General features: G+C 44.1%; 1 protein-coding gene across 1 annotated transcript in view; it reads right to left on the bottom strand.

Moving 5' to 3' along the window:
- Window positions 1–24645: 24645 nt before the first annotated feature.
- Window positions 24646–26923, bottom strand: part of LOC147612486 (D111/G-patch domain-containing protein) — a 69495-nt gene continuing 67217 nt past the window's right edge. Inside the window, exon 8 of the mRNA XM_086783115.1 lies at window positions 24646–25126. Within this exon, the coding sequence (XP_086639241.1) occupies window positions 24950–25126 (177 nt within the window). The 3' untranslated portion in view covers window positions 24646–24949. The remainder of the gene's footprint in view (window positions 25127–26923) is intronic.

Raw genomic sequence — 26923 nt, 5'->3', positions numbered from 1 at the left:
CCCCTTCCTTGGGTAGATCATATTTTTTTGCAATGATGTTGTAGCCCCTTGGAACCAATTTGTCCAATGGGTTATAGGTGGTGATGTGGGAAGATAGCTTTTTATGACCCTTGTGGCACATCAAGTTGCAGAGATGGTAGTGTACACTCCCATGAACGAACGGAGGATATGGCTTCTGACGATACATTTACAAGGGGAGACGTAGACTCATTGGTTTCTTGGTGGGTATTGACAAGGGTAGGTGTAGAGCGTGCAGAAACTTCTATATCAATGTGTGAATGGCATGAGGAGCTAGAAGCTTCCTGTGACTCCCCCCTTCCTGAGCAGGTGATATCGATCGATATCGTTTGGGAATCCAAACTAGCTCTGGAAGAAGTGGTGTGGAGTACTCCGTTACCTTTCCCTTACCACGATCTTGAATTGTCGTTGGGGTGGCAACACTTGGCTTACAAGATTTTATGGGCGATGCAGAGGAATTCAGCTTATGTTTAGGGATCCAAATCTGGTCATTCCCTTCGTAGTAGTACCCTTGGTCTGCTAATAATATTTTAGGAATCCAACGTGATGTTACCTTACCCTTTCTAGGGCGGGTAGCTGCTTTCCTACTACGAGGCTTCTTGTCTTAACGAGATTGAGCAGTAGAGGTAGCTGTTAACGAAGCTTTTGGGACCCATTTGTATGTACTCTTTGGTAAAGTAAGCGGAGCCTTGGGGACCACACTGCCTATCTCCACTCTTGGTGTTGAAGCGTTAGAGGGGTGGCAAACAATCAAAGATGGTGTAGCCACTTGACTTTGTGATTTTTCCTTATCTAGCGTTTTGTCCAGAGTTGATGGCTTACGTGTGCGGGACCCTGAGTGGTCAGGCTGAGAGCTGGTTCTTGCGTTGTAACTCGCCTGGTTGCCCAATCAATATTGCACTTAGAAGCTAACATCCATTTGCACCCTAAGTTTACGGTTTCCTTCATGGTACCAACAGGCATAACCAAAAAGCTTTGAACCACAATCCCCTTGTCATAGGCAACAGGAGTGTGCCGAATTTGCGAGATAGTGGTTTTCTTCTTATTGATATCCTTAACTTGTATGGTACTCTTGGATAAGGGTGGTTTTCCAAGTTGACACCACACTCCATATGTCAGCAAATTATGTTGAGCTCCCGTATCCAATAATGCATTATATAGCACCTTCCCATAAGGACTCTGTAGTAGCTCAATTGGGTATCATAGAGGCGGGTCAGATTCTAGTGAATCCTCCTCTGCCTCCTCAAAAAATTCTTGCATAATCCCCAAGTTGGCCTCTCGTTGCGCGCCTAACACGCTGCTGTGCTGGCGTTCTTAGCTTCAACTCTCGTTGTATCTTCTTAAGCTCAGCCTGTTCTTTAGCTACCTTCTTCTGATGGATTGCATGTAATTCCTCTTGGCTTAGGGGGTCATAGTATCTTTTGAATTTACTCCCATTAAGGAATCCAACGGTTTCAACTCCGTCGAGAGTCTCCACTCCGATGGTACCTTGCGGGGTAATTTTACATACTCTGTATGGTCCCTTACCAGCATATTTTAGCTTTTTCTTCTTTTTGTTATGCACTCCATACATCAGGACTTTATCCCCAACTTTGATGTCCTTGTTTTTCAGGTGGCGATCAAACCATTTCTTCCTTCTATCCTTCTCTACAAGGGCATTGTACACCGCCAATTGTCTTTCTTCGTCTAACCGCTCAAGGATATACAAACGCTCTACTAAGGAATTACCATCCCAACCCTCTTGAGTAGCAACACGAAGACTAGGAATGATAAATTCCCACGGCATGACTGCTTCTTGGCCATATACCATCTTGAATGGTGTGCAATTAATAGCCACTTTGTACGCACTATGATAGGCCCATAAAGCTGACATAAGCTTTAGATCCCAATCCGTGCGATGAACCTCAACTGTCTTTGTCAGAATAGAGATTAAGGTCTTGTTGGTACTCTCGCCTTGGCCATTCGCTTGCGGATAATAAGGAGTAGATTTATAATGGGATATCATGAAATTTGTTGTGAGCTCCTTAATCACTTCATTTATAAAATGCATACCATTGTCGCTCACAAGTTCAAAAGGACAACCAAAGCATGTGATTATATTTTCAAAGGGGAACTTGGCTGTTGTCCTCGCATCTACCTTACGTGTCGCTTTCGCTTCAGCCCATTTGGTCACATAGTCAGTGGCCACAATAATATAGCGAGATTGTGTGTTACGGGCCGCTAGGCTAATTGGACCTACAAAGTCTAAACCCCACTTTTCAAATGGTTGGTTTACTTTAATTGGATGTAGGGGCATCTGATCTTTTCGCTGGGGTTTCTTGTAGCATTGGCATTCATCATAACCCTTCACAAAAAGTGATGCATCTTGGAACATGGTGGGCCACCAATACCCTGATTGCAATATCTTTCACGCAGTTAAGTCTCCTCAAAAGTGACCACCGGATACGGCCATATGTGCCTCTTGCAAAATATATAGATACTCATCCTCTCGGGCACAATGCCTAAGAACGTCATCCTTTCCTCTTTTATAAAGAGTCCCGGCCATTAGGCAATAGGGTTCGCATTCCTTGATCAGCTTTCGAGCTAGATCTTTATGAAGCTCTTTGGGTGGAAAACCATTAACCAAGAAGTTAACAATCTTCTCACTCCATTTAGGCATTGTCTCCACCATGAACAAGGAAGTGTCAGGTAAGTTATCTCATCAACTCCCGTAGGATCTTCAACATTAGGTATGCGAGACAAATGATCAGCCATGACATGTTTTTTGCCAAGTCTCACAACAATAGTGAAATCAAACGCAAGAAAAATCAACAACCATCATGTGATTCTTCCTGTGGTGGAGCATGATTTGTTCACCAGATACAACAATGCTTGATGATCCACATAAAAAACAAACTTGGTGGCAAGAAGGTAATAACAAAATTTCTTTACTGCATATATCACTGCCAACCCTTCTCGCTCCGTAGTGGTGTAGTTCATTTCAGCATCGTTCAACTGGCGACTGGCAAAGCTAATGGGGTAGTCTAGTTTATGTTCTCCAGGTTGAGTTAGTACACACCCAATAGCAAAGTTTGATGCATCAATATGCACATGGAAGATTAAATCCCAGTTAGGCATTCGCAAGATTGGAGCACTCGCCAGGGCCTTCTTTAATAACTCATATGCATGGTCACAATCTTTGGTCCAAATAAACTCGATGAGAAGCTTGTACAATGGTCGAGCTATCTCGGCGAAAGAATAAAATAAACCTTCGATAATAGCCAACATGGCCCATAAAGCGCTGGACTCCCTTATAGTTGGTGGGTGGGGGCACATTTTATAAGCTTTTCAATTTCCTCTTGTACAATATTTGCATACTTAGGATTCATTGGGTAGGGACGTTGCTGGACTGGTTTAGCAGTGCTAATCATTGGAATTGTGTGTTGTACCACATTGGGTGTGTGGAATACCCTTCATATCATGGTATGTCCAAGTAAATATTTCCTTGAATTCTTTAAGAAGCACCTTAAGTGTAGCTTCTTTCGTCTTGGTGAGGTCTTGAGCAATAAAAACTGGTTTAGACTCCTCACCTAGATCTGCTAGTTCTATCTCCTTAACTACTGCCAGGCCATCGTAGACACCATACTCCCATTGGTAGGCGTTCGTTGGGCTTTTGTGTAGATGACTTTACGTTCCCCCATGGTAAAATATTTGAAATGCTCGAGTGCAGGGTGTAAGTCTACCGGTTCTTGTTGTGCAATGCTTTTTTCTTTAATTTTCGCTTCCTTTTGTTATTGAGCCAACTCTCGGTTTTGACGCCTTCTCGCAATACGACTTAGTTTCGGCTTCTCTTCGATTTCTAATTGGGCGATGTCATGAGGTTGCGGACTACACCACACACATGACACTTTGGAGGTATTCTCTCCAATTATCCACTAACTTCCGATGAGCGTCATATGCTCCTACATAACTAAGCCACTTTGCAGTGGATCTCTCTTTGTTTATTCTAGCTCGTACATTAGCTCGATAGCGTTGTCGCTTATGTCTCGTCTTCTTCTTACCTAGTTTCTGATTTTTGTTTATATCAGATTCAGACTCACTTGATCGATCTTCACTTGTGCACCCCTCACTCTCGGATGAACTACAAGAGGTTACGATCCTAGGCCTTGAGCACGTGGCTTCCACACTTGGGTGAATACTTTCAGTGTCAAGGGAGTTTGCCACTTTCTTGCCATCAAAAGTCAAGTGCATAACACCTATCATGTTTACTGGCACTAATGGTGGCATATCTTGCCCCTCAGGTGTTACCCAACTTGTGCCTCTATTTTCGCATGTGTCTACGGTTGCTGCTAGGTGTACCCAATCTATGTTATCTAACTCAGTCATGCCCGGTAGGACATCCATATAAGGAGAATCTTCCCCATCATCGGTCTCTTTTTTGCATGTATAGCAATACTTTAATGGGGCTGAGTGAATAGTGGTATCCGATCGATTATCAATGATAACCTTGCTTTCTAAAGGATGTGCGCGACCATTCTCAAGATCAACTCGAATGACAGAGTCCCAAGATTGTAAGTAGACATGGTTTTTCGACCAATCATGTGCTTCCCTCATGAAAGGACGTCCTAAGATCATTTGATATGACATAGGATGCTTAGAGAAATCCATTACAATGAAGGTATGCCTTACCTTGTATCCCAGAACCTTGATCTTAAGGTCCCTTAGCATTCCAATAGGTTTAGCTATAGTTCCGTTTGCCATTTAACCACTATGTTTGTGACTTCTAGGTGAGGTCTTCCCATAGATTCCCAGCAGTTTTTAGTCATAATGCTCACTCCAGCACCACCATCAAGGATTCCCTTTAGAGTTAATCCCTTGGTAGTAATGGTGAGGGTTGCATTAGATTCGTCACCTTCAAAGTACTGTCCCAACTTGTTAACAGGTATTTCAATGACCGAATCTTCATCTAGGTTGGGCTGTAGATCCAAATGTTCCTCCACATCTTGAAGCGTGTTGGGTCTATCCATATTTGCAAATTGTGGTATATGTGTATGTACATATTTTGACAAGGCTAAGGTAAGCTCTTGAACATATTTGGTTTTTATCATTCCTGTGTATATGTGTATGTATAATTAACATGAGGTGCTACGTTATAAATGTATAACGGGTATATGTGTATGTACAATTAACATGAAGTGCTACGTTATATATGTACAACGGGTATATGTGTATGTTGTTAAAATTATAGCAATGTGATGAGCTATAGTGGATCAAATGCTAGAATCAACATCATTAACACAAAGAGATTAGACGATAGACGTTATTAGTGAGCAATTAACAGATAGCTTACTGTAGGCATGGATAATAAAAAACTAGCAAATTCTCATTAGGCCAATGCCTCAATTTATAGAGTTTACATCAAAGCATCTAATCCCACTGATTTCTTCTTGATTCACTCCACCTCTTTTGCTTGATTCTCTCCACCTCTCCCAGAATATCTCCACACCTCCTAAATCTCCTCATGCTACCCTTTATTCTCTCCCAGTAGATTCTTCTCACCTTTTCATAGGTTCTTTCACATTTACAGATTCTCTTTTACAGCCTCTAGCCAAGGGCTTGTTCCCGCACACACCCTATTCACTTGTATATTTCAAAATATGTATTATAGAAAGTTCTATGTTACATATGTACAATGGGGTTTTAAGGTTATCAATATAGTGACACCAACATGAAATACACTGAAATCTTAATGACATGATTTTTAAAGTCAATCTCAATTTCTTTTTATAAGTCATTATGGAAGCATGAATGACATTTTTACTAAAAATTTCACACTATATTAACCCAATATGATGACAAATTACTTGGAAGGATGACACTCGATGATCAATGTTGAGTCATTAACTTGACCAATCATGGCATGAAACATCATGAAAAATGGAATAGATGAGAATATATCCCAACATGGATGTGGGTACATCCGAGTAAGGATGGGGGTTCCATAAGGTATGTGATTAAAGACACTGTCACGTAGGCTGTAACGCCTGTGATCGACGGTAGACCGGATGGCTGAGGACGTGGCCATCCGGGGTTCAGAGTGGGAGAGGACGCTCATGCGGAGTCATGGGCGGCAAGGCTAGTGTGGACGGCAGGCCACACACTATATAGCCTGGGGGATGAGGGGCAATCCTCATTCTTCCTCTATGGGTGGTGAGCCAGAGGCCGTCCCCTCCTGTGGTAATGCCCGTAGTGGCGTTACAACGATCTAACACTGGTATCAGAGCATCGGTTGGGTCGTCAAGGTCTATGCGCATGTGACCGGGGAACCGGAGCCCACTCAATGGTTTTCAACCATTCAAAATCTCATCCTTATCTCGACAATGGATTGTGTGGAGGGAGGCGGCCAGAATTGAAGGGAAGAATTCTCTCTCTCTCTCTCTCTCTCTCTCTCTCTCTCTCTCTCTCTCTCTCTCTCTCTCTCTCTCTCTCTCTCTCTCTCTCTCTCTCTCTCTCTCCCCGTCGCACACACCAAAGCGAATTGCAGGTAAGCAATGTCGTTTTTTTTTTGCTTTTGAACTTGTCTGCGAAAGAGAAGCTTTCGTCTAGTGTAAAGAGTGGTGTCGACTACTACGGCTGAGAAAACAGCTGTGAAGAGAGAGCCACTGGAGCTTGTCGATTGTGTGACCTCCACGCTAAAAATGTCACTGTCTCGCTGTGCCTGGGGTTGTGAAGTACACCGACGGCGGCCAGAGCATATCCGACCAGCCAAGCGACGGCGGGCCAGCGCATATCCGGCCAGCCAAGCCAGCCAGGCCAGCCAGGCGACGGTGGCCAGCCAAACCAGCGCAGCAGGCGGCCACCAAAGCCAGCGCTAGCCACCACAGGCGGCCAGAAATTTTTTTATTTATTATTATTTTTTCTTCATATTTTTAATTATTCAAAAAAAAGTAAATTCAAACGAACACCTTTCTCCCGACAGTGGAGGGATAATCTCGGCGGTGACGAGGGATAATCCAGGGTGTTTCGGGCACGGATTTTGCACGGAAATTAATTTTTGTTATGAGTTGTAGGCACTTTTCTCTCGGATCGGAGCATCCCGGGAGTAGCGACGCTTGTAGAGGCTCGCAGCGCAACACAAATCGACAGTCGACGACAGTCGCGCAGGCAACCGTAAGGGGGGTGACTATTCTCTCTCCACCACTGCTCATTTTATTAGCGTTTTTCTTTTGTAATTTTCGAGTTCTCGCATTGTCTTTTGTGCAAGAATTAAAGATGTCTGCTAGGCATAGTGTGTCCCCACCGCCTTCTACTTCTCTAGGGTTTTCAGGTCTCTTGTCCTCGGTCACGGGTTTGACCCCGACCAAATTGTCAGGCAGTGTCGGGTCCGGAGTGCGCTCGTCGATCACGCGTGATCTGCCAGCACTCTCCTCGTCTGTTGACCCCGCCTTAGGACCCAGCGAGCCCGCAGCGGCCGCATTAGCAGATGACCCCTTTCTGGCCGATGAGCCAGATGACATGAACACCGACGTCGCCGAGGGGACCGAGGAGGACCTCTTGGAGTATGACGATGATGATTATGACCTATTGGACCCTGCCGACGTCCTGACAGAGATGGAGCTCTCTAGTGGACTTTTTAAATATCTTAATGCCAAACTAAACAATATGGGTAAAGTCCAGGCTGACTTAGTCACGATGCTATAGAGCATCTCCACACGGTTCGATGCACTGACAGCCGGCTCGGCTAGTACTCCGACTCCTCGTGGTAGCCGAGCTCCTGTGGCACGGGGGCAACGAGCCCAAAAAAGATGGTAAATCCTCTAGGCACTTGCATACAGTGCAGAAACTCCCTCTCAGTTTTGCAGAGTTCAGAGAGGTGACAGTGTGTCATTGTGATGAGCATCATGCTTGTTCAGTGACACCAGCGATGTGGTAGCCTACTGTAGGTCCGCATGACATGGTGCGCATGTATGGCACCATAGGTGGCCGCAGAGTCACAGTTTTTATCGATGATGGTGCTAGCCACAACTTCTTGAACTACTCGTTAGTCAAGAAGTTGGGGTTGATTGAGACCCAGAGCGATCATGAGTATACTGTTGGCCTAGCCCCAACAACGGGTATGACAAAACGGTATGGAATACCGTAGTATTGGGGGTCCCATTATCTATGCAGGACTACGAGGCTCCGCTTGAATTTCAGGTCATGCACTTAGCCAGAGCAGACGTATATCTAGGCAGGGAGTGGCTGTATGGCTTGGGCCCTAGTCTAGCTCGGAATTACTTACATAATACGCTATGTTTTGAGCACGGAGGTAGAGTCATTACCCTGCAGGGCGACCGTACTGTCCCCCCCACACCACTTATTTTCTCCATGGAGCTGTGTACAGTGGTCCGCAGAGACCAGATAGCAGAGGTATGTGCTTGTTACCCTCTTTTAAATTCTGTTTCCGTAGATGAAACTGTAAATGATGTTTGCGTAGATAAAAAAGGAAAACAAAATAGCCTTGGACGAGACCCACTGTTTGAAACCCTGTTTGGTATGCATGCGATTCAAACAAGAAAAAATCCAAGGTGAAAGAGACATTAAAGAAAAAGTACGTAGATACTTTAATGAATTTATTAGAGGAATTTTAGGATGTTTTTCCTGATGATTTGCCAGATGGCTTACCACCATCTAGAGAAGTAGACCATGGCATCGAAGTTATGCCAGGATCAAAACCTATAAGCAAACCTGCTTATAGATTAAGCCACTCCGAGGCACAGGAAGTGGAAAAACAATTGACGGAATATTTGAACAAAGGCTTTATTCGGCCTAGTTCAAGTCCGTGGGCATGGCCTATTCTTCTGGTAAAGAAGAAAGACGGATCTATGCGGATGTGCATAGACTTTAGGGCTCTTAATCAGATAACGATTAAGAACAAGTATCCGATGCCACGCAAGGATGAGTTGTTTGATCAACTCTATGGATCGAGATACTTCACAAAAATAGATCTGAGATCTGGGTATCATCAGGTTAGAATTAAAGCAGAAGATGTTGCGAAGACAGCATTTAGGATCCGTTTCGGGCATTTTGAGTTTTTGGTTATGCCATTTGGGCTAACCAATGCTCCAGCGACGTTTATGATGCTGATGGACAGCATTTTACGTGCATATCTGGGAAAATTCGTAGTAGTTTTCCTAGATGATATTCTTGTGTACATTAAGACACAGAAAGAACACATAGAGCATTTGCGTCTAGTGTTCGAGTTGTTGCGAGAGCACAAACTATTTGCAAAGAAGAGCAAATTTGAATTTTTTGAAACAGAAATTCACTACCTTGGCCATATTATATCCGTCGATATGGTATGCGGATGGAGCCAAAAAAAGTAGAGACTATTCTTAAATGGCCAGCGCCGAAGAATCTCGAGGAACTGCAGATTTTTCTTGGCATGTCGGGGTTCTACCGACTAAAGGACTACGCGAAGATCGCAGTCCCGTTGACTGACCAGTTTACGGTCAAAAACCAAAAACATTAGTTGGGGAGGGGAAGCCCAACAGAAGAGCTTTGATAAGCTCAAGGTGATCGTAGCAGCTGCACCTGTTTTGAATATTGTCGATCCGAATGAGCCGTTTGTCTTGGAAACAGACGCTAGTAATGAGGCCATTGGAGCCGTACTTATGCAAAGGGGACGCCCAATTGCATTTGAGAGTAAAAAGTTAGATCGTGCGCAACGTAACTACTCGGCTTACGAGCGAGAGTTACTAGCGATAGTTCATGCACTGAAAAAGTGGAGACACTATTTATATGTGCTACTTTTGAGGTCCGGACGGACCATGAAAGTCTGAAATGGCTTTCAAGTCAAAATGAGCTGAAGGGTAGAAACGCTCGGTGGGCGGAGATTCTACAGGAGTTTGACCTTCAGATACGTTACCAGAAAGGTAAGTATAACGTGGTGGCAGATGCACTTAGTCGCATGCCACAGATTAATGAACTTAGTTTCACAGTCTTCAAGAATGATTTCTTGGAATCACTACGTGGTTTATGTGACCACGATCCATCTTTTATAGAGGTCTGGCGCACTGTACGCGTACGCACTTCTTCACAGACGCGACCACCTCCCTCGTTGGCACATATTGCTAGTCCAGAGAGACTGGTCGAAGGTGCAACGGGAAGTGAAGCGAGAGTTATTCTGGAGAGACTAGCCATGTCTTCTGGGTATAGTTTGGAGCCGGAGAGCTTTGACGTAGGCCCTTCATCACCTTTGACTGCCACGGCTTCAAAGGGGAGTGATAAACTTCGTCGGGGGGAGAAATATGCTGATTACTCCATTGACGACGAGTACTTACTCTACAAGGGTAGAGTATGTGTGCCAACTATTGGTGACTTTCGGGCCCAAATTCTTAAAGAAAGTCATGATAGTCCAAGTGCGGGTCATCCCGGGATTCAGAAGACCTATGCACTAGTAAAAAGATAGTTTTATTGGCCTAGTTTGTTTAAGGACGTCCAGACTTATGTGCTGAAATGCAATAAGTGCCAGGTTAATAAACATGAACGTCTTAAGGTTGGAGGACTACTCCATCCCCACTGGAGATTCCTCAAGGGAAATGGGAAAGCATTTCCATGGATTTCATTACCGGTTTACCCAAGACGAGTCGAGGGAATGACTTGGTGTGGGTGGTAGTGGACAAGTTAACTAAAATGGCAAAGTTTATCGCCACGAAGAAAACTGTTAAAATGCTAGAGTTGGCAAAACTCTTTATTGAACATCTCTACAAGCTATATGGCCTGCCCGTAGATATAGTGTCGGATAGAGATAGAAAGTTCAACAGTCATTTTTGGAGGGAAGTCTTCAAAAAGTTGGATACTACTCTGAGTATGAGTACGGCAGATCATCCGCCGATGTCTGATGGTCAAACTGAAAGAGTTAACCAAATTCTACAGGATACGTTGCGTTCTTATGTTAGTAAGAAGCAATCTAATTGGGAAGAGTACTTGCCCTTATTGGAGTTTGCCTATAACAGCTCCAAACACTCAACGAGACGACGACTGGATTTACACCATTCATATTAATGTATGGATTCCAGCCGAGATCTCCGATGGCTGTAGGCCTAGAAAAGGAGAAGATTCAATCTGTCAAGGATTTCCTTGAAGATATGAATGATATGCTCAGAGCCGCACGAGAGAGCATTTGTAGCGCTCAAGATCACGCTAAAACTTATGCGGATAAAGGACGTAGAAAGGTGACCTTTGCAGAAGGTGAATTTGTATTCCTCAAGGTTCCTGCGCAGTCATAAACCATGAAAACGGGAAAGTGTGATAAACTTTCTCCGAGATATTGTGGTCCTTTTAAAATCCTTAAGAAGATTGGGGACGTAGCATATAAACTTGAGTTACCAGAGAGTTCTCAAGTCCATCCTGTCTTCCATGTCAGTAAACTGAAGAAATCAGTTCACGGGTTAGAGAACGCAGTTTCTCCAGAGATTTTGGTGGACTTGTTAGAGCCACCAAAGATACCACATGAACCTGAAAAGATTCTAGGGTATCGTGAGATAGACAAACCCGACATAAAGTGTACCAGGAGATACTTGTTAAATGGACAGACAGGGATGAGGAGGCAGCTACTTGGGAACGCCGTAGTGTAATTTCCAAGAGGTTTCCCCAGTTTGTTTTCGAGGACGAAAACTCTTCTTAAGGGCGGAGTAATGTCACGTAGGCTGTAACGCCTATGACCGACGGCAGACCGGATGGCCGAGGACGTGGCCATCCGGGGTTCAGTGGGAGAGGACGCCCATGCGGAGTCATGGACGGCAAGGCTAGTGTGGACGGCAGGCCACACACTATATAGCCTGGGGGATGAGGGGCAATCCTCATTCTTCCTCTATGGCTGGGTGGTGAGTGAGCCAGAGGCCGTCCCCTCCTGTGGTAACGCCCGTAGTGGCGTTACAGCGATCTAACAGACACCAACCTCTCTCCAAAAAAGGATGTGATTAGATTTGCCACCGTTTTGACAGGGGTCATGCTATTGGCTCCCTCTGCTTCATATGATCAATGCGAAGATGCACTCACCAAAGAACAAGCCGCCCTATGGTCTACCACACAGGATGTCACATATGATATCACTTACTTGAAATATTTCAAGAGTTGTTGGCAAGTCTTGAAATATTACAAGTGATTCATATGATATGTGACATACGGTAGTGGGACTTGTTGGCAAGTCCCACCACCTTGACACCTATTTCAAAGCATTCCATGAACTTAAATCTTTTCCTAATTTGCTACAACCTATGAGTACACATCCTCCACTTTTTTAGTATCCAATTTTTAGGACATAAAATTTTCAAGTCAAAAGCTTACCTTAGCCTTACTGAAGTATGTGAGCGATGGGTCGTACCATGGGCCTACCTTGCATCCTGCCATCTAGAAATATACATAGAGGATTATCAATGCTAAGGCTCAATGCAAGTTCATTAAAGAAGAGTGCCTATGTGTCTATTACATGTAGAGCCAGTATATATATTGTAGGTGGTGTACATGGGCATTGGGCAAAAGGTGGGCCCGTGTAGAAGCTTCTTTTGGTGAGAATGCCAACACACCTCTTTCTTTGACTCTTACACATGGTTTGAGATTGGGAATTAAGTGTTGATGTGTAGTGAGGATGGTCGATAAGGTGGGTGAATGAGCTTGGGTTGCCCATGAGAATGGAAGAATTTAGGACATCGAGCATGGCATGTACATTGGTGAACTGTGACCCATGGGTGGCTTGTTAGAGAATGCTGAGACTGTGACATATGGCTTTGCGGCGATGACTTGGGTATCTCTACCTTAATGATTTACACTAGCATGCAAGCAACTTCAAAAACTAAGTAGTACATTGACAATTTCCATGTGGTCATGCATTATAGTTCATGCAATTAATTGAACAGAAAAAACGAAAGAGAGAGGGCATGGAAGAATTACACCTGAAATTGGAGATCTCCTTGATTCGATGAGAGAAATGCCCGCAATTTGATGAGATATTTATGTATGAGCGTTGCGGCTATCTCAGAACTTGAAAGCGAACCCACCTCAAACTTTTCAACCTATACAATCAACTAACAAGCACTATACCTCGAGAGGCACATCAGTGTAAAAAATTAAAGACTCGTTTAAGGAATCTAAACTAGAAAAAACTTGAAAACACTAACCTACCTACCAGTCACCACACTACTACTGAGGATACGGTAAGAGGATGTTGTAGAGTCCTGGCTCTAGCCCTAAGGCTAAGCCTCTATCCACATCATCCAAATAAATAAAGTCAACCTCAGTAGTGCCATGAGTTTCATCCGTCCATTCATCTTTGTCAGATATTTCCTTTTCATTTTCCCATCCACATAAACTCATCAAGAATGTAACCATGCGAGGATAGTCATCTTGTGGAAAAGGAAAGCATTGGGCTATCGGGGATATTTCCTCCTACGGAGTAGGGGTCAGTCATGGTCAATAGGCGAATTAGCCATTCTAATTCCTCAACATTTTCCTCTCTGGCTAGTACATCTATATGATCCCATTCAGTTTCAATAACAGGATAGCACATGTGAAATATCTGAGAAAGGTATAGATGATACCTCTCACCAAAGGTGGATGAAGTGTGTGATGCCCTCGCATTTGCCATATCTGCAAACACAGATATAGCATCAGTAGGTTTATGACATGTCAATCTAGTTCTTGATTGTATATACGGATATTTCTGCTCTTATCGTGCTCTTGCTCTTTTTACTATTTTTTGCTTTTCTTTTCTTTTCTTTTCTGTGTATGAAGCTATATATATACATCCCCTTGAATTTGGCAATTACATGGTCAGGGGAGAAGGTTAAGGAGGAAGCATTAGAATGTCGAGTGTGAGTACATGCTCCCCCTTTCCTTGGGTAGATCATATTATTTGCAATGATGCTGCAGCCTCTTGGAACCAATTTGTCCAGCGGGTCATAGGTTGTGATGTGGGCAGATAGCTTTTTATGACCCTTGTGGCCACATCCAATTGCAGAGATGGAAGTGTACGTTCCCATTGACGAATGGAGGAAATGGTTTCTGACGATACTATTACAAGGGGAGACGTAGACTCATCGGTTTTTTGTTGGGTGTTGACAAGAGTAGGTGTAGAGCATGTAGAAACTTCTATATCAATGTGTGTTTGGCATGAAGAGCTAGAAGCTTCATGTGACTCCCCCCTTCCTGAGCTAGGTGGTATTGATCGATATCATTTGGGAATCCAAACTAACTCTGGAAGAAGTGGTGCGGAGCACTCTGTTACCTTTCCCTTACCACGGTCTTGAATTGTCATTGGGGTGGCAACAATCGCTTTGCAAGGTTTTACAAGTGATGTAGAGGGATTCAGCTTATGTTTAGGGACCCAAATCTGGTCATTCCCCTCGTAGTACCCTTGGGCTACTAGTATTTTTTAGGGATCCATCGCGATGTTACATTGCCCTTTCTCGGGTGGTTAGCTGCTTTCCTTTTACGAGGCTTCTTGGTGGCTGAACGAGATTGAGCAGGGGAAGTAGCTGTTAACGAAGCTTTTGGGACCCATTTGTATGTATTTTTTGGCATAGTAAGCGGAGCTTTAGAGACCACCCTACATGTTTCCACTCTTGGCGTTGAAGTGTTAGAGGGGTGGCAAACAATCCAAGATGGTTTTGCCACTGGACTTTGTGATTTTTCATGATCTAGCATTTGAGTTGATTACTTAGGTGTGGGATTTTGAGCGGTCATACTGAGTGTTGGTTCTTGTGTTGTGACTTGTCTGGTTGCCCAATCGATATTGCACTTGGTGGCCAACATCCATTTGCACCCCAAGTTTATAGTCCCTTCCATGGTACCCGTAGGCATAACCAAAAAGCTTTGAATTACGGTCCCCTTGTCATAGGCAACCGGAGTGTGCAGAATTCCTGAGACAGGGGTTTTCTTCTTGTTGATAACTTGAACTTGGATAGCACTCTTGGATAAAGGTGGTTTTCCAAGTTGACACCACACGCCATATGATAACAAATTGTGTTGAGCTCCTGTATCCAATAATGCATTATACAGCACCTCCCCGTAAGGACTCTGTAACTCAATTGGGTATCTTAGAGGTGGGTCGGATTCCAGTGAATCCTCCTCTGCCTCCTCAAAAAATACTTACGTAATTCCCAAGTTGGCTTCTCGTTGTCGCCTAGCATGCTGTTGACGTTCTTTGGCTTCGACTCTCGCTTGTATCTTTTTAAGCTCAGCTTGTTCTTTAGCTGCCTTCTTTTGATGGATTGCATGTAACTCCTCTTGGCTCAGGGGGTCATAGTATCTTTTGAATTTACTCCCATTAAGGAATCCAATGGTTTCAACTCCGTCGAGAGTCTCCACTCTGATGGTACCTTGCGGGGTAATTTCACATACTCTATACGGTCCCTTACCATCATATTTGAGCTTCTTCTTTTCGTTTCGCACTCCATACATCAGGACTTTATCCCCAACCTTGATGTCCTTGTCCTTGAGGTGGCGATCAAACCATTTTTTCCTTCTATCCTTCTCCACAAGGGCATTGTATACAGCCAATTGTCTTTCTTCGTTTAGCTGCTCAAGGATATATAGACGCTCTACTAAGGGATTACCATCCCAACCCTCTTGAGTAGCAATACGAAGACTAGGAATGACAAATTCCCACGGCATGACTGCTTCTTGGCCATATACCATTTTGAATGGTGTGCAATTAATAGCCACTTTGTACGCAGTACGATAGGCCCATAAAGCTGTCGTAAGCTTTAGATCCCAATCCGTGCGATGAGCTTCAACTGTCTTTGTCAAAACAAAGATTAAGGTCTTGTTGGTACTCTCGGCTTGGCCATTCGCTTGCGGATAGTAAGGAGTAGATTTATGATGGGATATCATGAAATTTGTTGTGAGCTCCTTAATCACTTCATTTATAAAATGCGTACCATTGTCGCTCACAAGTTCAAAAGGACAACCGAAGTGTGTGATTATATTTTCAAAGAGGAACTTGGCTGTTGTCCTCGCATCTGCCTTACGTGTCGCTTTCGCTTCAGCCCATTTGGTCATATAGTCAGTGGCCATAATAATATAGCGAGATTGTGTGTTTCGGGCCGCTGGGCTAATTGGACCTACAAAGTCTAAACCCCACTTTTCAAATGGTTGGTTTACTTTGATTGGATGTAGGGGCATCTGATCTTTCCGTTGGGGTTTCTTGTATCGTTGGCATTCATCGCAACCCTTCACAAAGAGTGACGCATCTTGGAACATAGTGGGCCACCAATACCGCGATTGTAAGATCTTTCGTGCAGTTAAGTCTCCTGAGAAGTGCCACCGGCTACGCCCATATGTGCCTCTTGCAAAATGTATAGATACTCATCCTCTCGGGCACAACGCCTAAGAACGTCATCCTTTCCTCTTTTATAAAGAGTCCCGGCTATCAGGCAATAGGGTTCGCATTCTTTGATCAGCTTTCGAGCTAGATCTTTACGAAGCTCCTTGGGTGGAAAGCCATTAACCAAAAAGTTAACAATCTTCTCACTCCATTCAGGCATTGTCTCCACCATGAATAGGGAAGTGTCAGGTAAGTCATCATCAACCCCCGTAGAAGCCTCACTATTAGGTATGCGAGACAAATGATCAGCCATAACATGTTTTTTGCCAGGTCTCACAACAACAGCGAAATCAAACTCAAGAAGAATCAATAGCCATCGTGTGATTCTTCCTGTGGAGCATGGTTTGTTTACCAGATACAACAATGCTTGATGATCCACATAGAAAACAAACTTGGTGGCAAGGAGGTAATAACGAAATTTCCTTATTGCATATATCATTGCCAACCCTTCTTGCTCCGTAGTGGTGTAGTTCATCTCAGCATCGTTCAACTGGCGACTGGCAAAGCTAATGGGGTAGTCTAGCTTGTGTTCTCCAGGTTGAGTCAACACACACCCAATAGCAAAGTTTGATGCATCAATATGCACATGGAAGAGTAAATCCCAATTAGGCATTCTCAAGATTGGACCACTCACCAAGGCCTTCTTTAATAGCTCATAGGCACGGTCACATTCTTCGGTCCAAATAAACTCGATGAGAAGCTTATACAATGGTCGAGCTATCTCGGCGAAGAAAAGAATAAACCTTCGATAATAACCAACGTGGCCCATAAAGCGTTGGACTCCCTTGTAGTTGGTGGGTGGTGGCAATTCCAGAATGACCTTGATTTTACTCTCGTCCGTGGAAATCCCATTTTTGGACACTATATGCCCTAAGATAACTCCGTGTTTAACCCAGAATTGGCATTTGAAAGGATTCAAGGAGATGCGATATAATCTACACCTTTCAAATATTTTTCGTAAACACATCAAGTGCTCGTCCCAAGAGGAATGAACACAAAGATCATCTAAGAAAGCTTCACAGAAGTCCCTTAGATATTCCTTAAAAGCTGTGTTTATCAATCGTTGGAATGTTGCAGGCGCATTGGTCAAGCCAAAAGCCATGACACGAAAGGCAAACACTCCAAACTCCGTGATAAATGCTGTTTTAGCTTGGTCCTCGACTGCAATTGTGATCTGATTGTAACCCGAGTACCCATCTAAAAAGCTATATGCCTCCTTGCCTGCCACTCTTTCAAGCACATGTTCAGAATATGGCAAGGGGTAATGATCCCTTCTGGTGGCTGCATTAACCTTTTTGAGATCAACGCACACTCTGAGTTTCCCATTCTTCTTTGGTACGATGACTATCGGAGAAACCCATTCTGAGTGCTCAATAGGGTATATGAATCCACATTTTACAAGCTTTTCAATTTCCTCTTGTACAATCTTTGCATACTTAGGATTCACTGGGTAGGGACGTTGCTGGACTGGTTTAGCAGTGCTAATCATTGGAATCGTGTGTTGCACCACCGAGGTGGAACACCCTTCATATCATGATATGTCCAGGTAAATATGTCCTTGAATTCCTTAAGAAGCTTTGTAAGTGCAGCTTCTTCCGCCTTGGTGAGGTCTTGAGCAATAAAAACTGGTTTAGACTCCTCACCCGGATCTGCTAAGTCTATCTCCTTGACTACCGCCGGGCCATCGTAGACACCGCTACTCCCATTGGTAGGCGTTCGTTGTGCTTTTGTGTAGACCACTTTACGTTCCCCTGTGGTAAATGATTTGAAATGCTCGGGTGCAGGGTGTAAGTCTACTGGTTCTTGTTGTGCCAGGCTTTTTTTTCCTTTTGTTGCTGAGCCAACTCTTGGTTTTGTCGCCTTCTTGCAGTACGACTTAGTTTCGGCTTCTCTTCGATTTCTAATTGGGCGACGTCATGAGGTTGCGGAATACACCACATGACACTTTGGAGGTATTGTCCCCAATTATCCGCTAAATTCCGATGATCATCAATGGCTCCTACATAACTAAGCCATTCTGCAGTGGATCTTTCCGTGCGTACATTAGCTCGATAGCGTTGGCGCTTATGTCTTGTTTTCTTCTTACCAAGTTTTTGATTTTTGTTTTGTCAGATTCGAACTCACTTGGTCGATCTTCACTTGTGTCCCCCTCACTTTCGGATGAACTGCAGGAGGTCACCGTCCTAGGCCTTGAGCACCTTGCTTCCACATTTGGGTGAATATTTGATTCATCCCCCCCATCAGGCTCAGGGTCAGTTTCTTCTTGAGATTCATACTCAGAGTTGCATTGGTCAGAGTCTTCGCTACTGTCAGTTGAGTTTGCCACTTTCTTGCCATCAGGAGTCAAGTGCATAACACCTATCATGTTTATTGGCACTAACGGTGGCATATCTTGCCCCTCAGGTGTTACCCAACTTGTGCCTCTATTTTCCCATGTGTATGGTTGCTGCTAGGTGTACCCAATCCACGTTATCCCCGACTCAGTCATACCCGGTAAGACATCCATATAAGGAGAATCTTTCCCATCATCAGTCTCTTTTTTGCATGTATAGCAATACCTTAATTAGCATATTTTGTAGGCATGGTTTGTGCCTTAGAGGGAGATGCGAAGCCTGATTGAGTTATGGGTTGTTGTCGTCTTCGATTACATTGCCAATTCTTCTTCCCATTTAGGTTCTGTTCCCAGCTCTCTTCTCGAGGGAGGTCCTGATTCTCTTCTCTCTCGCCCTCTTTCTCTTGCTCTCTTCTTCCCTTGCCCATCCATTACAAAAATCTTAATGTCACTACCGCCGCTAGCTTTGGTGGCGTGCTTGACTGAGCTTTGTCTTTTCAGCTCATAATTCGAGTCGGTGTTGCTGCATGGCGACAATGTGTTGTGGGGTCGTGGTGATATTTTTGAGTCTTGGGGTTACTCTGTGGTGCCACGAAAGTGTGTGCATGTCACTCTTTGGGGTTGCTTAACAGTGCCATGAAAGTGTGTGCACAACATTCTTTGAGGTTTGGCACCATGTGTGGGTAAGGCCACTACATGGGCAAGGTATTTCCTCTTGCTCCACGGACTCCTTGGACTTCTCTCTGAAGGTGGTGTCAATACATAAGTCGAGGTGGAACCCATGCTCTCCATTCATGCGCTTAAGATTTGGAGTTAGCAGTCTCAATATCGACGGGAGCCAAGATACCCATCACGGTGTCAGTGCTAGAGCTTCATGAACATCGCCAACGACATACATCATCTCAGAGCATATTAGGAAACCTTTGGACATATTTTGGGCCCTTTGCTAATGACCTTCATTAGCAATGGACAAATAGGAAGAGAGGAGTGTGCACTAGGTCAAAACAGGGTAAAACAGAATCTTTCTTTTATTTCAAAGAGGGGAATAATTACAAGATTAGAAGGGGAGGTTCTTACACCTGTACACCTCAAAAGATGGAGGGAGGAATCTTACATAGAAGATCTAGCTTTAATTAGGCTCAAAACAGGGTAAAACAGAATCTTTCTTCGTCTTCATCGTCTAGGTTTTGGATCTCCATAATAGTTTGAGGGGATGGTCGACACGGCGAAGCAAGAGTGTTAGGGATTACCTAAGGTGATGTCTTGTAAATGGAGGACGATTCTTGGGATGTTGATAGATGCGGGGTGCCCTCATCCACTAAGGGTACAATATAACCATTCCATGGGAAAGTCGAGTGTTGCGATTCTTTTCCACCGATTGACTACACAATCATTGGGGCTGTGATCCATCCCCTCCCAAGAATAATGCCTTGTAGCTACGCGCACGCCGCGCCGGGGGGGGGGGGGGGGGGGGGGGTCACATAAAACTTGCAAGATGGAGGTTTAACTCCAATGTAAAATTTATCTTTAAAACAAATCGATTTGGAATTGTTTACCACAGTAATGGTTACTAAAGATGGTGCAAGGGGTGGGTGGGCCTAATGAGATTCATGTCTCCCAAGATAACACATTGTGGCTAGCCTCGATGTCAACTAAGGCGGGCCATGCAACTAGGTGGTCTTTCTTGGAAATCTCTAGCTCAAGGGGCGAGCGAGTTCCATTCCATTGTTGCTTCTATTTCAAATGTGTCAAGCACAAACATGGATGTGATTTTGGCACTATCTAATCGTGCAAACCTCATCCCAAGCTTCTGGGAGGTGCTCATATTCTTGGTCCTTAGCTTTATCATTCCACATCTTGCTACAAGCTCCACAAATATCAATTGATGTGGTTTGAGCTATTGTGTTTTACTCATTGGCAAGAATGCCTCGATCCATGGGATGAGTCTTCCTTGTTTTTAACTTTATTTTTGAGGACTAATTAAATTTGTGTATGTAAGGGTGATTGGTTTCCCAATCATGAACCAACCTTGCGTCTCTTATGTAAGGCCTTCTGAGGATCATGGTGTGTATGACCCTCTTCTTTGAAAATCCATCACCACAAATGAGTTGTGGAAGCTTAGCTTGAATCTCTTAATCTTTGTATCCCGAAGGATGCCCAAAGGTTTAGTTGTCTTCCCATCGGCAAGCTTGACCATGAAGATGTGCCTATGAGTGGTGGACTTCCCTAGGTCTCGCAAAAATCCCTAGTTGGGCTTCCCTAGGTCTCCCAGCAATCCCTAGTTGGGCTTGTGCCTATGAGTGGCTTCCCTAGGTCTCCCAACAATCCCTATTTGTGTTCCCATCAGTAAGCTTGACCATGAGGCTTGTGCCTATGAGTGCTGGGCTTCCCTAGGTCTCCCAACAATCGTTGGTGATTATGCTAACACCACCAACACCACTATCTAAGATTACGAAGACCGTAGTTCCTTATAAACGATAAGTAACACGATATCCTTTCATCGCTTTTGAAATAGTGTCCTAGCTTATTCATGGGAAATTTTGGTTGTCTTTTTGTCTTGCGTATGGAGGGAGAGGGCTCAGTGTGACACAACTCTTACTCCTCCTCTTCTTTAGGTTGTTCAGGTATGAGGGCTCTTAGATTCTCAGACATCCAGCCTGATAAGTCAAGAATTCCCTTGTAAAAGAGAACTTACTGGGACTCAACTTTTGAGGATAAGAAGGCTATGGGACCTGCTATGTCCCTCATGTGATATTAACACTCACTTGTACAATGGAAACATTGAAGAGGTGGCATGCATGACATGTGATTAAAGTCTCTCGCCCTTTGTTGCACAATAGATTTGAACAAGCAGACATAGTTAATGGATGGGAGTTGTTATGGATATCATGAATTGTATGCTCATATGACTCATAGTTCTCTGTGCTGGACTCTCAGAGTTCGCTGGCAATGTCACCGAGTACTACTGTACTAGTGTGGTTCCAAGAGATGAACTGATTGGGTGGTAAAATAAAGGTGGGCATGGCGTTGATGGCAATCAGTACATATCTCTCGATACAGGAGGGTTCTGCTAAATGGGCACTTAGATTATGTGCCAGTTGAGAAGCATTTGGTATGGGCAATAGAGCTAGTGGTTTTTTTGGCACTGGGTAGTTGGTGTTGGTGGGCCACCCTTAGCTATTGAGGCTTTGGATGATGCGTCCCCTATCTCTTGGTTTGGCTGGATGACTTCTATGTCCTTGTCTTGGAGATTATTTACTAGGTCTATTGCTCGGGGCAACCCTTATCGAAGATATAGTGTCTAGACTTGTAGAGATGGTCATGAAGCCTCTTGCTCTTGAGATCGATCGACAAGCGATAAGTCATCTAGTCTCTTGCGGGGTTGCATCTCATATGAAAATACTTGCTTGAGGTTATAGATCTGTGCAATAGGGCTCCATCTGGCTCTACTCTGAATGTGTCTCGAGACCTCGTAGAGCTGGCCTTTTCCAGCGGGTTTAGGGATCTAAACTAATGGCATGCATTGCCTTCAAGGAGGCAAAGTTTGAATGAATAAATCTTGGTGGGATCATCAATCCATCCCATGGCCTCGCAAATTTGATCAAACTTCTCTAGATAATACTGAATGGTATCTCCAGTTTCGTCAAATTTGATCATCCTCCTTGAGATATGGATTGGCTTTGTTTTGCGCAACTTTGAGCCTCTTAAGTATTATGTTTGTGGCAACTCCCCTACCCATTTCAAACACCATCCTAAGCATGTCTTGATGGAAATGGAACGTAAGGGAGTGATTGCATAAAATCCTATGTTTCATGGTTTGGGATTTCTTGCTCCATGGGGTTGGGTTGTGTGGTTTCCAACAACATTTGTCCTATGCTGATGGCGTGCCTTTGAGGCTATTAGCTCGTTTTGTGGCTGAGGACACATTATGTAAATGCCCTTGTGGATCACTTTAGTTTGAGGTAGTCCTAGACATTGGCTCTTTACCCTTCCTCGTGTTCCTTGTTCCTTGTCGGATAGAACTTGGTTCTGTGTTGAAAAAGCTTCTATAATGAGCTCTTGTGGAAAGTGGGACACCAGCTTGCATTGTGTGTGCTTGTTGTTGTGTGTTTTGAGGAAAACTTATCCCTAACAATATATAAAAAGAGACATGTTTTCATTACCGCGTAACTGCGATTGTTGGGCTGCTAGTTGGTCGTGGTCAACTGGGGATAAACCTAGCTGAGGATTGACACCAAATGTATGAAACATTGTGGCATCGAACATGGTTTTACCACTTCTTGAGGGAGCGAAGCTTCAAGTTCATGGTCATGCTCTCGCGGCTTCCGCCAAAAATAGAACAGTTTAATGCCCTTTTCATGAAGTTTATGGCATTGCTTACAGAGCCAATTGGTGAATCTTGGACTCGGAGGACCATGGCGGGTCTTGTTTCCACGTGTTTCACTGCTCCTCCGCTCATGTCTATGTTCCATTGACTCATTTCTTCCTAAAGCTCCTCCCTAGAGAGGTGGATCCAAAGAAGTTTTGCCTTCTTAACAAGGGAGCACTCTATTGAGTGTCAGCTGTTTGCTGGGACTGAAGGCTAGGTCTTCTTTATGGGTTTTCTAATTTCTAAATTACCCAATGGTATGCAATTATTAAGGTACATCCAATTGAAAATTACAAAGTGGGTTTTCAAAGGTTCCATGCTTATGCATGTGAGGGCAAAAAAACCAAAGGACCAGATATACGAGAGATCACAGCAAATCAACACAACATGAAATGGATGAATGAGTGTATGTATACTGATGAATGTAATCCAATACAAGAGGCCCTCTGATGTGTGGTGACTCCGAGTAGTAGACCGCCAAAGAAGTAAAGAGGAGGTCGGAGTTGAAGCATGGTCAGTGATGAAGACTCGGGTCAATGTGAGGAGAAGGCACTGCGTAAGGTGCATACAAACGTAGATCTACAGAGCAGAGAGGGATGGGCAAATGATGTGCTGTCGTCACGAAGTAAGGTAGCTGTCAAATAAGATGAGCAAAGATGGGCTGTTGTCCCGAATGGTAGATGTCGTCAGAGTGATGGCAGAGAGTGGGTTGCTGTCTCGAATAGGTAGCTATCGGACTGAGCATAGAGGGCTGCTGTCCCGCGGTATGAGGCTGACAGGTGTAGGTCTGCAAGTAAAGAAGATCTCGATGCTGCAGATCAGGTCACAGGGCTACAGGTGCACAGACCTCGGCGCTACTCTGCAAGGATCAGGCTGGGCAATGGAGGGTGCTACACCAAGCTTCAGGTACACGTGGGCGTGCTGCCTGAAGATGAAGCCGACGGGTGCTACTGATGAAGAATGAAGATGATAATTCTGCCTGATGCAAAGGAAGAGTCAGCAACAACAATAGATGTATGTTGATTATATATGGTGTTTGTGCTGAATATGAAACGATTTCTTATATACGTGGTTGGGTTGCTGGGGGGCTGTCGGCCAGCAGCACAAGACCAAAAAATCAAATAAAAACCCCTTTTTGGGCTGGGTAAAATACCATTTTCACACAACACAACCAATAGTGTTCTTACTGTTAGCTGCATATAGAAAGGCATGTGCCCCAATTCATCATAGAGGTGAAACTTCTTCAAGTGGAGGTCAGTCAATTGATCCCTCAAAGGTCAAACTTGTACGAGTCAAATCTCAAGTATAGTTAGTATTTAGGCTCACAAAGGTCGAACGGAATCCTATTTTCTCAAGGGAAGCGGAAGAGCGTGGGTAGTAAGCATCATTGAAAACAGAGATATGGTGTCATCATTTGAATCGCCACCATGCAAATGTTCAAGTGTTTGTGGTGATCCCTTCAAGCCCTCAACATAAGGATGTCTTTACTTTCTAGCATTTGCTTGAGTTCATGTGTGTCTTTATTCTTTGCAATTTCTTGAGTATATGAAGGTTGTGCACCTATTTGAGTATGACACGAGGTTGCTTTTCAAAAACACCACAATTTTTCACCTATTGGCATATCTAAAAGCATGTGAAGTTCGTATGCATGCTCTTCATGGATAGAAGTTGCTTTGCCACCACCTAGCATGTGTAACACACATGAGTTTGAAAGCGAAGTTCCACATTTAAGAACCTTTTTCAAGCTGGAGTCAACCATCTAACTTCATTCTATTTAGCCACTTCTTGAAGTCAAACAAGACACTATACAATTAGCATATGATAAAGCGCCATGCTAACATTGGACCTAGATTGTCTATTTGAAACCTTTTTTCTAACTTTCAATCTACATGGGCAGATTGCTTGTCCTCTTGTTGACTGATTCATGTAGAGGATTAGTACACAGTTTTACTAACTTATGCTCTGATGATGAAGAAATCCACCCGATTCCAGCACGGCCATTATTGCTCATCCCTTGCAAAGGTTCCACTAATCCATCTTTCCTTTTCCCTAAGCTCTCCCCCTGTAGACATAGGAAGACAACCACTGAACCTTATCAGCCAACCAGCCATCTTTTACAGTTGAAAGTTTTTGAAAAAATCTAACAATACTTGTGAAGCAATACCCAGCTTTAGTGGCAACAATCAAGTAGATTCCCTTTGCACTCATAGAATGAGAGAAAACACATAGCTTGCAAAATGCCATTCTGAAGATTAAAAGGTTTAAAACATTACGTTATTCATTGCAAAATTTCACACACTCTGGATCTTTCAAATAGGCATGCACACACACACACACACACAAAAGAGAGAAAATAATTGAAAGATGTTCTGGTCCTAGAGATGGGCTCTGCTGTTGTGAGAGGGGAGTGCAGCGCTCCATCAAGTAAAGCCCTAAGCAGCCCTGGTCAAGGAAGTTGATGATACTGGGCACTAGGTAAAATCCCCCTCTGAAGAGACAGTGAAATCTCCCCCACATTTCATGATACACTGGGTATCTACAAGTGTAATTCTACTTGGTCTCAGCCTCGGCAGCGAAAAGTCTACAGATCCTATTCTCCCTGTCAATACCCTCTTCTGCTCTCCCTCTCTCCATGATGAGATGAGACTCGGATATACCCAATCGCAATCCGCATGGCATGTGACATATGCCTCTGTACATATCGAGGCCTCTAGATGAAACCAACCACTGTGGTCCACGGAGATGTCTTGGTAGAACATCATCTTTGAGTATAGCTCCAGAGGAGCTAACCAAGTAGTGTGAGTATGTAGGCTAAGGAATCAAAGCAGATAACACTGTTAACATCCTGATGATTAAGGTGGTTTAGCATACCATGCCCTATCATGCCATTTCTCAAGATGATGACCCCAACGCAAGCCTCGGTAATCTATGCGAGGAGGCTTCTTGACTTGTAGAACATTGCAGTCACTTTCCGATACATCTATTTGCGTGTTTTTTGGTTATCTTGCTTATGCTCTTGTGCCTCAGCAACAACGCAATAAGCTGGATGATAAGGCAGGTAAAATGCATTTTTGTGGATACAGCTCAGAAAGCAAGGGATATAGACTCTACCATCCCAAATTTTGGTGAGTAGAGATGATGTCTTTGTTGAGAACTTAGTTCAACTCATGCTTTTATGCAAAATACAACAAAATGTATGCTCTCAGGACACCTTTGATGCACTCCTACCTTTGTACACAAAGGTGCAAGGTAGCCAGATGTGGAGCAAATGAATGCTCAACAAGGTGTTGTAAATCAACCCATACCAGCTGAAAATTAGGTCAAATTTCAATCTATTGAAGGCCGAGATGGAAATTTTTCGTGGCTTTTCAACATTATTGGGGATTTCACCCAAATCTGTCTGTTTTTGGAAGTAATTTATGTAACTCATTGGTGTTTATGTAACTCATTTATGTTTTCCAGCCCCTTCGGAAATTAAATTTGGAGTGTTTCTCCTTATCGCAACTATGTGTGAGATTGGTGGTGTGAGGAAAAAATGACGTGTTGAAGTGACGTGAACCTGCGCTGCTACCCCCACCTGCCCTTTGTTGCCTCCGCCTGCTCCTTTGTTGCTCCCACCTGCCTCTGCTGCCTTCGCCTGCCCTTTTGCAACCCCCCGCCTGTCCCTCTGCAGCCTTCGCTAGCCTTTCCTCAATCCCTGCCTGCCCTTCGCTAGCCTTTCTTCAGTCCCCGCCTACCCTTCAGCTGCCCCCGCCAGCCCCTCTGCTGCACCCCGCCTGCCCTCGCTTGCCCCTTTTGCTGCCCCCGCCAGCCCCTTTTGCTGCCCCCGCCAGCCCCTTTTGCTACCCGCCCCCTGCCT

Source organism: Cibotium barometz, chromosome 45 (assembly GCF_041138505.1).
Source record: "Cibotium barometz isolate CiBa-2024 chromosome 45, ASM4113850v1, whole genome shotgun sequence".
In the NCBI taxonomy this organism is placed as follows: domain Eukaryota; kingdom Viridiplantae; phylum Streptophyta; class Polypodiopsida; order Cyatheales; family Cibotiaceae; genus Cibotium; species Cibotium barometz.
Note: the sequence above shows the minus strand (reverse complement) of the source record. Positions and strands in the feature narration are given on the sequence as shown.